Here is a 15595-nt window from a genome sequence, read left to right on the forward strand (position 1 = left end):
CTGCCTTTTGATATCTCCAGATGGCCAAGCACAGGGGAGGATTGGTGCCTGTATTCCTCATATGCATTATATGGGTTGAATTCAACAATGCAGTTGTAGCTAAGCTTTGCTTCCCTAACGGTGCTTTTCTGCAATCAAAGAGCTTTCATCTCCCACTTGTACAGCCATTTTGGCACTGTTTCGGTCTCTTTTTTTCACTCCCTCTTTTCTCCTTTCCTGTGTTTTATTTTTCTTACTCAGAGCTTTTTACCGCAACCAGGTTCTCTTGGGGAGACATTCAGCGATGTGCAGATTCTTTCAGATTTATTACACATAGGTTTATAGGTCAGTCTTCATTAAGAGGTAAAACCATTAAAAGATTAAAGGGGTATAGATGATGAGAAGATACTTTGCAGAAGAACTGTCTGAGGCTGTCTAAATGCATACATGCATACAAAGTTATATATTCTAGATGCTTTAGAAAACCAATGTTTATATATTGTATGTGAGTTGCTTAACAAAATATGCTTCACAATGCTGCTTGAATGATTACTGGTTATTTTGAGAAAGTTTCTGAAAGGATCACTGTGGTAAATTTTGAACAAAATGTTTCAAATACTTTATTGGATTTTACATTGCTGATATATATATATATATATATATATATATATATATATATATATATATATATATATATATATATATATATATATATATATATATATATATATATATATATATATATATATATATATATATATATATCAAAACTGAAGAACATATTCACATGTGAATACATCATATTCACATGTGAAAACGTCTAAGATTTTTGTATACATATACTTATGAAACCGGACACAAAGGTAGAACTGCACCTGAAATAGCAACACCACGCATAGGGCAGATTTGTGCATTTATGCAGCTTACTCATATTGTAATTAGGTTATATGCATGCACTTAAGGAAAGCTCACCTATGTGTGTGTGCGTGTGTGCGTGTGTGTGTGTGTGTGTGCTTTTAATTTATGTGACTTACAGCTAGACCAAAATGTTTGCCATTTTTGAAGATGAGAGTGAGTTCTGTGGTGCAAATTCTACAAAACAAAATACATATGTCTGCAAACAACTGGTAATAAATTTTGAAAAAAATGAGGAAAAAAAATTAACTGCTGCCCGGTTAGATTTATAAAAAAAACAATAATAATAATAAAAAAAAGTACAGGGATGTTGCAGAAAGTACAATTCATTCTCTACTCTAATGAGGTCTGTTTGTTATTTTTGTAAGTAATTATTCAAATCAAATAAATTATCTTAATTGTGCTTAAAATTATGTCTCCCCATTTTAATTACAGAGTCAAAGCCTTAAGACTTTGGAAGTGATGCTTCGCATGTAGATGTTAATAAACAGAGCACAAATAGTTTAGCTGTGTGAAGAAGATTTATTTGTACCAAACAGGAGAGGTGCACAGAGGAATTTCTGCCCAGTTTAGCGAGGCTTATACAGTAGAATGTGTTTTGGTGCTCTGAAGAACTGTATTTTTCGGACTATATGCCGCTACCTTTTTCCCAAGTTTTGAACCATGCGGCTTATAGCCCGGTGCAGCTTTTCTGTGGATTTTTCTTCAACCACCAGGGGGCTCTTTAGGAGGAAGTGAATCAGTGGAAGTCAAAATTGGAAATCAAAGAAGAAAGTAGAACAAGCACATGCTAGCAGCAGGCACGACGGAGAAATGTTTTTTAAACGTATAGCCTCTCATCATGGAAACAACAAAAGAAGTTCATATGATGCAGCTTTTAAGTTGAAGGCTATTGATCTGGTGATACAGGAAGGAAATAGAGCTGCCGCACGTAGAAGAGGAGAAAGAGGGCTGTGTCAGATTTATTGTGGAAAACCGAGAGCGGCAAAGATACCAGTGGCTTTTTTATATATATATATATATATATATATATATATATATATATATATATATATATATATATATATATATATATATATATATATATATATATATATATATATATATATCCAGTTCGTTTTTTTTTGTTGTTTTTTTTTAAACTTTGTAGGTGCGCTTATAGTGAGGTGCGCTCTATAGACCGGAAAATACTGTAGGTGTTTTGTCAAAGTTGTAATCATGCTGGAAACTTTCATTTGTATTCTTCTATAATTGCAAAACAGGGATTTAGATTTTAGATTTGTACAGAAAATTTTGAATCTGAACATACAAAACATTTCTTTGTTTGTAGTTCGCTATATATGACTATGTTTCTGGCTAAAAAGGAGAACAACTATCACCTGATGTTGTATCCACTTATTGTATGCTGTACTGTACATTTTCACCAAGATCTGCTTTCTGAATCCAGCATAGAATAAAAAACAACTAGTAGGGGAAAAACAGACGAAGAAATGTCACAAAAAAACTGCTTTGTGAGCACCTTTGCTCCATGAGAATTCACTGTGGTTTTGACAAGATTTAAATTTACAGTTTAAATACAATTTCATGTATCTCATGGACAATGCCAAAGAAGCAGGTTTGTTTTTCCAGAGGCCAGCAGTTATAATAGATACCCTATTTTCAAAGAGAACAATCACTCACTCAAATAAATACAATTTAGCTTTAACGCTTCATGTGGCAATTCATAGAAGGACTAATCCTGAAATGCTTTGACGTTGTTTACCTGCTTGGGGGATTTGATTGGATCAGAACGACAGCATCAAATAAGGAATCCCTGGCCCACCAACAATTTTCATCTTCAAAGCAGTGTTAGTGGCTCCATTAAAATCCTGTCACTAGTTTTCCTTTATGGATATTGAAGCTTCTGAGGAGAGGAGAAATCATATTCATTCAAATGCTAAGTGACTTAAGCACTCCTTTGAATATTAGAAGGGGAAGAAAAACTTCTCTCATCAGATACAATGCTTAAAAAAAGGAAGAGATGAGACCAGTGTTTTGAACATCCACCTCTGTAGAATCTCGTTACATGCCATTACATCTGCGGAAAGCGGACTGCTTCAAGGTTTGACACGTACAGAAGACTGCACTGTGTCAGTCCTCATTATATTTTAGCCATGTCTCTGGACAAACACTGGTGGGGGGATGAGAGACCTTCTCTGTGATGTTACCATATCAGCAGGGTTTTGATGTTTTACCTTAGTTACTATTAGAATGTGTGATATCAATGTGTCTGCTTCTAATATACAAAAGAAAGCAGAGTGCAAACTGGTCTGCAGGCTAAGGAATAAAAGTATTCATAAGGCTTTTGTGGATACCTACAGCTCTGATAATGGGTTTTCTATTCTTTACAGGTCACAGATGGAGGTACAATCAAGCAGAAAATCTTCACCTATGATGCCATGTTTAATACAAATTACTCTCATATGGAGGACTACCGCAGGCGTGAAGATCTTGTGTATCAATCAACCGTCCGGTGAGTCTCACTTTTCGCTTAAAGCAAAGAGTGTTTTTACTCAATTTCATCATTGTTTCTTATTACATATTTAAACATATCTGTGATACAGGGATTACAAATGCACAGCTTCCATTCTCATCAATGACATGACAATGGAGTTAGTGTATTACTGTACAAGACCAGAAACATTGTGTTATTTCTCATGTTTGGAGAAATAACAGTTCTAAAAGGTTTTGTTAAAATCTAGTCTGAATAGTCCTTTTTTCAACCAAAATAGAGAAATCTTACTCATCTTTAGCACATTAGTATTAAGATAAACACCTGCAACAGCTGTCTATTAAGTATTTGTGGTTTAATAGATAGATAGCATAAACTGACTGCAAGTAGAGGAGAAGTAGAAAAACAGGGAGCAGTAGGAGGAGTCATCTGTTGCTTCTTGGCTTGATTACGTGTTCAGTGCATCCCGAGGACTGCCTCCTTTTACCCAAGGGCTCAAAAATATGGCTGGCAATCCATCTCCCCTCACACATATTTCTGGCTCTACTGTTGCTTTGGCTGTTGTGATCGGAAACCGCAGTAAGAGCAAGGAAAATTTGGCTTTTCATTTTAGCTACAACATTCAAACCTAGAATATGGTGTAGTTTGCATTCTTCTATAGTGATCCCACTTTAATCATTTCAACTTCATTAAACTTTTTTTTCCACTTTGATTCATTTTGTGTTCCTTACTTGCATTTTCCCCCCCTATCTTCTGTGTGGTTTGGCTGCCCGGCTGAAGATGATTTATCTGGACAATCCTACTGTCCCTTTGGGAGAGTAAGCAGCATTGAAACGGAATGGTGTATACACTTAGAAACATGGAAACATGACTGCACACACAAACAAATGACATCACCCCCCACACCACAGCACATGGGTAGTAAAGTGAGAGAAAAATCTCAAAATATCAGCTGGATGGCACCTGCACCTGCATATTTATGGGGACACGGGGTTTGAGTTATACACCTACAAAAAAAAAAAAAAATCAGATTCACTCACAACAGGTATTTACTACAGAAAATAAAGAATGTAGCTGTGTTTATGTACTACTATATTTTGTTTAAAATATTTAAAAAACAGCCTCAAAGGTCCTGAGGGAATGGAATTAAATAAATTAATAAACACATCATTAAATCATTAAATGTACCATGAAGTAAATAAATGTTTAATTAAATGTTTTAATAATTTATTCAATAGACAATTATTTATTTATTTAAATATGTTAAATCAGGGGTCCCCAAACTTTTTCCTGTGAGGGCCACATAGTTGTTCCTTTCTCTGGTCGGGGGCCGGTCTTAGGTTTTTGGAGAAAGAAACCTTAGAAAATTCTAATCGACGGGGGGGGGCCGGGGTGGGGGCGCTGTTCTGTCTTTCAAACTGTCGAGCCGGGGGGGGGGGATGCAAATGGAAAAAACCGTGAGTGAAACGGTGACTGGGACTGACTAGTATATATTCCATTGAGGGAAAGTTAGTTTCACATCTGCTCAAGAACCCCCCTGGTGGTTGAAGAAAATTCCACATATAAACCAGAAAATACAATATATGAAAAAAAAAACACTGAATGCTCTCTGGTATGAGGAGGCGGGCCAGATCCGGCATTGTTCAGGGGGCCGGACCAAACGACGTGGCAGGCCGGATCCGGCCCGCGGGCCGTAGTTTGGGGACCCCTGTGTTAAATCAATAAAATGAAAACTTATAATAGCCGATTCAGATAATTAAATAAATGTGTATTTAATTATTTCATGGTTCTCGTTATTGCATTGGTTTGATTTTTTTTTTTTTTTATCAAACTCACCGACCAAGTTGATAGGCTATACGCAGAGCTAACACTGATGTGTTGAACAGCAATATATTTGGCAGCCTGAAGCCAATTTGAGCTTTGTGGGATTCAGTCAAGTCTTTGACTTTTTACCACATAGTTTGATGACAATCTCTTACTTCTGTGTTGCCTGCTAATTGTAGAATCTCTCTAACAAACCCACAGGAAAGTTCATTAAAAATCCTCCATTACAAGGGCTGCCATGAATTTCTGACAGTAGGGAAATTCATGTCATGAAAGTGTCAGGGCATCGAGGCAGGTGGGTTCATATAGAGAACCGACAGATTGGTGTTATCCCTCCCCATGGTCCCGCCTTTCGACTTTGATGGGCGAGTTTGACAGATAAAATTATTTCATGCTGACACTGCAGGAAGAGAAACCATGAAAAAATTGAATGCACATTTAATTATTGATCTGTATCAGCTATTAAAAGTTTTCATTTTAAGTATTTAATGGCATACTTAATAAATGAATTGTCTATTGAATAAATTATGTAAGTATTGAATTAAAAAAATATTTATTTCATGATATATTTAATTAATGATTTAATGATACAGTTATTAATATAATTTTGTCACTTTTGGCGCTCCATACATGCTGGCTTTCACTTTGACATCAATCTCACATCTTTTTAACATTGTTTAACATAACTGGAAGCTCAAGAGTAAAGAGTAAATACATACATAGATTAGTTCTTGTCTGTTAAAAAAGGGGGAAAAAAACATTTCTTGCACGTAACTGTCTGAAGTCTAAAAGATGTCTGGTGTTCAAGTTCAAACAAGCAAGAGCTGTATTTCTTCTTGTTTTAAAGATATTTGAAATTGTCATAAAATGTGAACATGGCACATGCAGGGCAAGTGTCAGATTGATATTTACACATGATATAAATGTTTTTAAAAGCACATGGGTAAATGTTTGTGTGTGGGTGAGATGGTTAGTTTGTTAAATGCAAATAGCATTCATTTCCCTGTCTCTAATAGCAATGAAACATGTCCATGTCCCTTTAATTATATCCATGATATTTTATTCTCCTCATCTCCATAAAATCCCGCAGTACTTGGGCAATAATGTTTTTCTTCCCCTTTTTCTTTCCAACACACCAATTTTATAGCACAAATTTAACTTTTGTTTTAATGTAACACACCCATATTTAATGCAGATAATATTTTTGCTGGATTTGTTCCATTTTTTTTTCATAATATTTTGCTTAAGGACATTTACTGCATTACTGTTGGACGTTATTTAATTGTGTATTACGTTTTGGTTAGAGTTCCAAAACAAAAATTTTCTCGCTCACTTTTACACTAGAATGGTCTATTCTGCTGAGATTTATCCACAGTTTTTTTAGTGCAGAACTTTTCTGTTATGATTATTACAGAGCTGAGAAGCAAACAAACTGTATCAATTCAAAGCTGATTTTGCAATAGAGGGTATTGTGTTTGACAATAGAGAGAAGTTAATACCCTTTCTTATTGAATAGAACAAAATGTAATAAAAATGGTAATATTTTCAAAAGTAAATTATACACAGACTTTACTGTTTCATCTTTCTGAAAAAAGAAAAGTCTTATTTTTTTTTGACAGGCATCATAGTTATGGTTGCAGTGGATGTTTGTGCAGCTTGTGCTTTATAGATTGACGATGATTAAAAAACAAATGTTATGTTAACATGGAAAAAATATCCACAATGACACCTCCAAATTCCTTTGAACGCATCTTTTGTTTTAGCTTAACCAGGCTTGTCTTGGTCTTTCATTAGTAGAAAGATTAAATATATTTGCATAATTATGTATAAAATTTGTTTATTTTAGCATTGCTGGTTTAAATGTATTACAGACACGTGTAGTTTTAAAATTGGTAAAGGGATTTCCTAGTCTTTGAACCTTATTTGCAATTTCTAATAAATTTGAGTTATCCAGTTCAAATGTTGACCACTTATATTTTAAATAGAATGAAGTGACGATCAAGAGGAGAGGTACTGTAAAAATACCCAAAGTTTAGTAAAAAGTAATTCTTAGTTTAGGAAGTAAATTGACAGAAGGAGCTCTTGACACTGGAGACCATTTTAAAGGAGGAAATTTTGGTCAGAGTGGTTAAGCTGGGAGGCAGGGCAGGGTCTCCCTGAAGAACAGAGTGGTGATGAAGAGGTGGCACTTGAGTTGAGCAAAGTGTTTGGCAGCAAAAAGGAACCCTGAGCACCTAAGAAACAATGAAAGAGAGAGAGAGGAGAAAAATGGAACCAGAAAGAACAGGTTGGCCTGACAGTTTTACTGCTTGCCTGTGTGCCAGATGCTCTGGCAGAGTGTGGTAAGAATGCCAGGGCTGATAAGCTGCTGACATTGATAAGTTAATGCGGAGCAGGTTTTCCAGCCACAGGAATCCCACGATACCTCACTCTGATTCAAGAATGCGGTTGAGTTAGACCTTAAAAGCACAAATAGGCAAGGACAACTTTGACCCACTCTGGACTAGTGGGTTTAAGTGAAAGCAATTGAATATGATGAGAAAGAAGGTCGGCTCTTAATTTGACTACTAAATGCCACATGCACTAGTTATAATAGCATCCAGTCAGGTAAGAGTAGGCATTTATTGTACTGTTTATCATTTATCGTGATACATTTCTTATCAAAATAATTTAGATTTATCATTGTCACAATACGTTTCCATTAATGATGTTTAAGAAACAGAATTTTCTGTATAGTTTGTGTTGTTAGTTTTACTATTTTTAGCACCGTTTGTTCACTGATAGTATCAATACATATCAATAAATTTGAAAATATGATTAATTGCAGTTTCTGTTTGCAGTTTAATGATACAAATCAAATTTATTTATAACTGGTGTCCTAAAAAATACATATTCCAAAAATATTTGTGACTGTGACTGTATGGCTGTGACTGCCATACAAAAAGAAGTAATGCATAGTTCTTATCGTCACTTACATTGTTATCACAATAGTACCACAAAAAATTGTAACAAAACTTTAAGTCCATATCACCCATCCCTATAGTCAGATTTTATATAAACTAAGGAAAACCTAAACTTTATTTATGGGTTGTGAAAGTCGTTGGGTACGTAATTCTGGAGATCCACGTAGTGTGATAAATCTATAAACTCTAATTTGGTGGTGTATACTTAGCATATTTAGAGGAAACAAACTGAGCCCTTAGAGATACTGTAAACACTGAGAAGCCTTTTGGTCCATCATTTCCTTGTTACCTTTACCTGATTCTGTAATTCCTCAATCTTTTATGCATTTATCAGTAAGCTATGCTTTTTTTGGATTTGAATTTAGGAATGCAACAAATATACAAATGCATAACAAATATGCCCAAAGCTTTGTTAAGGAACAAAGCCCAGAAAGATGAGCTTCATCAGCACATTATAAGCAGTCAGCACTAAGCCAATCACACTTCTTTTGGCATGCACCGAATCACAGTATTATCCTCGTCATTCTTTTTCATGCTCATTCCTTGAGGAAACATGGCTGATTACACACCTCCTACTGCATCTGGTCCACTAGGTAATTTGTCTCTGCTTTTCATCGAGTGCGGAGCGACTTGCCATCGCCAGTCCTTGCCCATTCACTCAAAATGCTTGAGGCTAGCAACATTATCTGACAATGTTCTTGTTAATTTGATGCAAAGTTTGACTGCATGAGGTATCAGAAGCTTCTTTGTCAAAACAGTTTTTTTTTTCTGGCTCTCCATCAAGACTGTGTGATTTGTTTGCATTTGTAGGCAAGAGGAGTTCTTGAGGAAGGCCGCCATAACAGGAAAGAGCTCTTAGATGCATCTCCTTGAGGACAATCGATCTCTTTTTGCTTTTCTTTTTCTTTTTTTTTTTTCCCACCACACCTTCTTGTGGGCCCATTACCATTGATCACGACTGTGGATGGCTATTTTTTAGTGTACACCTGAGATGTGCTGTGTTTAATCTTGTTTCAGGAACATTTTTTATTTTATTTTTTGCACCATTTCTTTTTTTATTACTTTATTATATTTAATTTGTGTTGACATGAGATTTTTTTTATAATACTCTGGAGTGATGATATTTTTTATGTTGTGTTTATTTTAAAACATCCATCAATTATTTATTTCTAACATTTTGTAAGATTCACTGTTTAAGCACAAACTATTCAAACTTATATATTAAATTCTGTTGAAACATTGTACCCAGAAAATATTTAAAAATAAAATGAGGTCACTGAAGGTGGTAAATTTAGGGATAAAAGATCAGAAGGAATTGGACGTTTTCTAGCAGTTTTTCCTTGTTATATTATAAAGCTGATGCTTCTGGGGAAATAACTGCCATTATGATGGAAAATCTACTTCTGATAAAATGGTGCTGCCATTCTCATTGAGAGTTCAAACGTTAACTAACCCATTAACTAACTAGCCATATTGACTAACTAACTGCAGCAACATAGTTTTAATACATTCAAAGTCGTGTGCTGTGTTTCTCTGAACAGATTCTCAGTGGACTGGCACCTCTGAAAACCTTGACATCAAAGATTAGAGCAGTGCTGAAAAATTAATTCCACCAGTCTTAATATTTAACAGAAGTCTCAGTGTTAGGAGTGCAACTTCTCCTCTTTTCCGACTCCTAATTCTGATGGACATTATTTTCTGTCAAACAGGAAGGGACTACACAAGCATGCAACAACTAAAAAACACTGTTTCTGGCTTTCTGGCTCAAATCTTTAAGCGTTTTCAGGATTTTCTTCCACACCTCAAATGATCTTATCTCTCTTTTCCCTGCATTGAGCTTAGTTTGTTGCTGTTTTTGTGTGTTTTGATCTGAATCCACGAATGCGGCAATCATTGTGGATCACTAAACCACAGTTTTGTTTGTAAAAACAAAGCAATGGGCTACATCAGCATTTCCCAAGACAAAGCCAATTACCCTACCCCCAGCCACCAGCCCAGAGTCAGATTTACAGTGCTATTCTCATCCCTTTAGCTCTCTGGTAAAAGAAAATGCTTATTTTATCTTACCCTTATCCCTGAAGGAAGTGCCAGTAGAGAAAAGTATTCTCTTTATCTTGATATTTTGACCATTCTTTCTTCTATATTTAGCTTACTCAAACATTTACTTATTATTTCAGTATTTATCTATTTGTTGCTTTGTGCTTTGGAGCTCGATAATCTAGTTTGTTTATATGATCTGTTCCCTTGTTATTTAGACATTTTCCCTTTTTTTAAACGTTCCATTAAATTCTAAAAAATACAAAAACAAACTGACCATGTGCCAGTATGGGATTTGGACTAAGTAAGCAAGCACAAATCCATCTCAGCTAAAAAATATAGGTGGGCATCCAAATAACTATTTATCTCCAAGGGTTTTGGAAATAGTAGCGGCTTTCTCCGCGTGCAACTAGAATATTTGGTGAGAAACAAGCAACATTGTCAAAGAAGAGATATTAAAAACTCAGCGGTGTGTATACATGTCGACAGCATATATAAACTTAATTAAAAATGAGGATGCAGAGTCTTTCCTCCTTCCCACTATCACTTTCTGTGCTTGACAGCACAGGAATCATGGAGCTATCTTCTATATATCTCAATTTGTCTTAATGTTGGTTCCATAAACTTCAAATATAACCTAAAGACTTTTTTTTTACTGCTCTTAACAAAAAGGCCATTCAAATTCTCCAGAAATAAACTCTACAGCGAGACTTGAAGACACAAATATAACTCCTTTATTAAGGTCTGTACACTTGTTACCAATTAGGTACAGAGTTCACTTTTAAATCATTGCATGGACCTCTAGGAATTTGCATGATCAAGCTTATGATTAATTCTCTGACCTGTTAAAGCCTTACTCATCAACTAGAAACCTCAGGTCAGCCATTTAAACATGATTTACAAATCCTTAGCCCTGGAAAGGAGTGGCGATCACTCCTTTCCAGCAGTCATGCCCAACGTGTAGTATGCCCTTCATTATTTTTTGACTGCTGAAGATTCAGATAAGCTTTTAGTTTAGTTTATTTACCTCGTGCAGTACTTTTATGCTGCATGTCCTTCGTAAATTTAATATTTGTTTTAATGTTGATATTTTAATGATAGTTTCTTTTCTTTTATTGCATTATTCACATTTTGTGGTAAAGCACTTTGCCATTTTATATAGGTGCTGTATAACTAAAGTTTTCTTACTTACTTACAATGGGACCCTCAGGAATACAGTAAGGATTTTGTTATGGCCATAAAAACAGTCTTCCTACACCATAATCCCCTCTGTTTATATGCCTGATGTAAGTAAATTTCATTTTCTACACCAGTAAACTGATTGTAGTTGTGAAAAAGCCTCTACTTGCAGGCATTTAAAGGTGCTGGAAACTATGCAGCCATAAAGTGTTCTTAAAGGAAGAAAATTGTGTGAATAATAAAGCATGGAGTGACTTTAAAGTAAAGGTATATAAAACAAACATAAAAGGGTGGCGGTGAAGGGAGGGAGATACAACCAAATGTTTAAAAGTTTCCAAGCGAACAAAAAGGCGTGTTACTGATTAGCTATGGGAAATAAAGAGAAGATAATGAGCTGGTAATTATGTTGAAAAATCTGATTGTCCATGTGTTCTCACACTTATCATCAAGTAACTATTCAAAAGGTTTTCTCCAGATGACATTTGAAAAAGCAGAACAAGAAAGGCCTTCAAAGAAATTCAAAATGTTAGCTTTATTTTCAGTAAATTAATCCTTTCATTTAAGGTTTTTATAGCTTTAGAAGGGTAAATTATCTAATGGCCTTTGGAAAGTGACAATGACCACACAACCTCTGATAAGACTACGAGTGCTTAGAGAGAAGAGACTGGCAATATTTATGGTGATATGAGTTTAGGTATTTTAATAGAAACTAAATACACACATAATGTCCCATTTGATTTCATAAAATCTATATGTTTAATGATTTCTAATTTTACTGTTTTGTTTAAAGGAGTCAACTGAAGCTACTTTAGTCAAATTAAAGTTTCTACCTCAGAGCTTTACACAATCCACAAGGTACAAGATCTTTGTAACGTCCAAGGGTTCATTGTGCTTTTCTCATAAATACATATACAGTAGAGAGAATACATATGTTTGGGGGCAGTGTTATGATTTTGGGCTGTTCTTTTGCTTTTTTCTTTTTGGTCTTCATTACATTGAAGAGTCTACAGTATATTTAAACCAGTACATGTACCTATTTCATTAAACCTTTGATTAGGACCTATTTTCTCTGCCAGGAAATAGAAGATGGGTAATGCATTAGTTTCCCAGCATAAAAAGGAAGAAAAAACACAGCAAATGACTGTCTAAAGTAGAAGTACAACAACTCATGAAGTTGTCTTGCTCATCTCAAAATCTGAATCAGAAAATCTGTGGTGAGAGTTTTAATTTATCAAGCAACCGTGGCAAAGTATTGGAGCAACTGCAGGTCAAAGAAATAAAAATAAATAATGTGGCCACTGTGAGTACATTTTTGCCAAAAAAAATCTCTATATTGTGGAATTTCCAGAAAGGCGGACCATTTGCAATACAGAATATCAGTACAGAAAAACAGATGTGCAAGGCAGTGAGATAGAGAGAAGCAGTAGCATCTCCTCCATCCATCATTCTGGGCAATGTGAGGTCGTTGGCAATTAAACTGGATGATCTTCAAGCACTAACAAGGACCCAGCCAGAGTATTGGGAATGCAATATTGTGTGTTTTGCTGAGACGTGGAAGTAGGATAATATCCCTATTTCTGTCAGGCTTTCTTACTGTGTGAGAAGATGGAGATTTATAGAACAGTGAATCAATCAGAGGAGGTTAGCAGTGCTTTTCCACTGCAAACCAATACATGCTACCATGAAGTGCTTTCACTGCAGCCCTGATATAGAATTTTTAGCAGTATGTTTTTGTCCATGTCATTTACCAAGAAATCTTACCAGAGTTTTTTGACAATTGTGTACACTGCATGGCTCGCTGTACCCAATACCGCATGTGATGTCATCAACTCAGTTGTTGCTAGACTACACATCATCAAGCTATTTACAAGAAGGCACAGAGCAAACTGTGTTAACCCTCTGATGCGTGAGTGACTGACTATACAGTTTTCCATGAGTGGGTCCTTTTTGACCCGGGTTACAATCAATGTGTTTTTATGCTACTTTTGTCATTTTGATTCACAATAATGTTTTGTATAATACTTTCTACTGTCTTATTTCACACAAGACTTATTTCATTTTTGAAATATTTTAATTTTTCACTTTTTTAAACGTTTTTAGAACAATTTGTAGAACATTTCTGACAATCTGTAGAACATGTTTAAAACAAAATGACAACAGCAGCAATTTTACAACAACAATGATGGAATGTCAATAATGGACAATGTTAACATCCATTATGTGTGTGTGGGTGTGTGTGTGGGCACGGGGGAGTGAGGAGGGTGGAAAAGAGCACATTTCTTGAAACTAGCTAGCTAACCAAGCTAGCTAACATTACTGTCTCTATTCTATTATGCTATGTGTATCACCCATATGTGTGTGACTCATCCATCCATCCATCCATCCATCCATCCATCCATCCATCCATCCATCCATCCATCCACCGTTTATCCGGGGTCGGGTCGTGGGGTCAGCAGCCTATGAGGCTCAGAGTTCGCTCTCCCCAGCCACTTTTTCCTTCTAACCTTCTCACCCTATCTCTAAGGGAGAGCCCAGACACCCTACAGGGAAAACTAATTTCGGCCGCTTGTATCCGTGACCTCGTTCTTACGGACATGACCCGAAGCTCATGACCATAGACGAGGGTAGGAACTTAGATCAACCGGTAAATCAAGGGCTTCGCTTTTTGGCTCAGCTCTCTCTCCACCACGACAGATCGGTACAGCGCTCGCTTCACTGCAGACACTGCCCCAATCCGCCTATCGATCTCCTGCTCCAATTTTCCCTCACTGGTGAGCAAGATCCTGAGATACTTGAACTCCTCCACTTGGGGCAGGACATCCTCCCCGACCCAAAGAAGGCACTCTATACTTTTCTGGCTCATTTATTTATGCATTTATTTCTGTTGCTATGAATTTTTATTTTATTTATTGAGATGATAAAAGAAAGAACATTGAACACATTGATCAACAGGTTTTGTATGTCATTCAACACATTCGCTCTCTTGGTTTTTTCATCCAGGGTGTCAGACACACACAGAGACACGCACACAGAGACACGCACACAAATAATACACATGCACAATAAAGTACAGGTGGTAATGTTAGCTAGTTGGTTAGATAACTAGTGTTGGCTAACTTGAAGAAGGCTAATATGTTGATTTGTGACAATAACGCTGTCACAGTACTCATGATTGACACACACAAAGAGATGAGGTGAGATAAAAAATAAAGATAATACTTATATGTAAGAGTTCTTGCTGTGTAAAATATTATCACTCAGGGGTGACACTTAGGTCTCAATGTGTTTGGTTCACAAAAAAAATGTTTTCCTGACAATCACAGTTGGTAAGAAACAAAGATTCCCATTAAATTCCATAGGAAATGAATGCGGGTCATTTTGGACCCACTCATGGAAGAATGGGGTAGTGACATAAAACATGCTATTTCTTAAAATGTATAAAAGGTAAATTAAAAATTTGAATTGCATGATATCAATAACATGTTTCTTGAGGAATACCTGGAATATGAAGTGATGAAAACTTTTCATTACAAAGATATTGCAAAAAGATGACCTCGCCGGGTCAAAAAGGACCAACTTACACATCAGAGGGTTAAGAAAACTTAAGTCCTTCACTGGATGTAGCAAGATTCTGCACATAATCTCCTCTGCCAGCTTCTGTGGGATAGAAGCATCAGCAGCAGTGACTTAAAAAGAGATAAACAATCAGACACGAAAATGTGTTGTAGGGATTTTTCTGGACCCTCTGGAGATTATTTTGCAAAGAACAATTCTTCATAGAATGAATAACAACTCTAAGCATCCTCTTCAAAACATACAACAACCAAGTGTCTTCAGAATCTTTATCAGGTCAACTGTAGTATTGACGGCTGCAGAAGATCCTTCTTGCCCACAGCCATCAATCACATCTACAACTACTTTTTCAGTAAATTTTAGACAGTATGAATTACAACATTTTATTTCTCTTTAGGATTTATCTAGTCTCTTAATCCCACATATTCATATAATGTTTGCCGAAATGCAACTCTATAATGTTTTTGCTTAACTAAAGCTGCATTTTCAGTTGTATAAATGTTTTAGCACTTTGTGTCTAAAGGTATTTTCATTACAAACAAAATAAACAAAGATATTCTTTGACATTACAAGGAGGAACTTTGTCTTCCTGAGTCCTTGGTAGACAAAATTGCATTCTTATAACAATCACATT

The 15595-nt window shown here is 35.8% G+C and overlaps 1 protein-coding gene across 1 annotated transcript in view; it reads left to right on the forward strand.

The window, feature by feature from the left end:
• Positions 1-15595, forward strand: part of igsf21a (immunoglobin superfamily, member 21a) — a 122028-nt gene that overhangs the window by 36462 nt on the left and 69971 nt on the right. Inside the window, exon 2 of the mRNA XM_088005776.1 lies at positions 3285-3406. Coding sequence (XP_087861902.1) covers positions 3333-3406 — 74 coding nt within the window. The 5' untranslated portion in view covers positions 3285-3332. The remainder of the gene's footprint in view (positions 1-3284; positions 3407-15595) is intronic.

The sequence above is a fragment of the Poecilia mexicana genome, unplaced genomic scaffold (genome assembly GCF_051168715.1).
Source record: "Poecilia mexicana isolate PSO_F unplaced genomic scaffold, ASM5116871v1 scaffold_5, whole genome shotgun sequence".
Classification (NCBI taxonomy): Eukaryota; Metazoa; Chordata; class Actinopteri; order Cyprinodontiformes; family Poeciliidae; genus Poecilia; species Poecilia mexicana.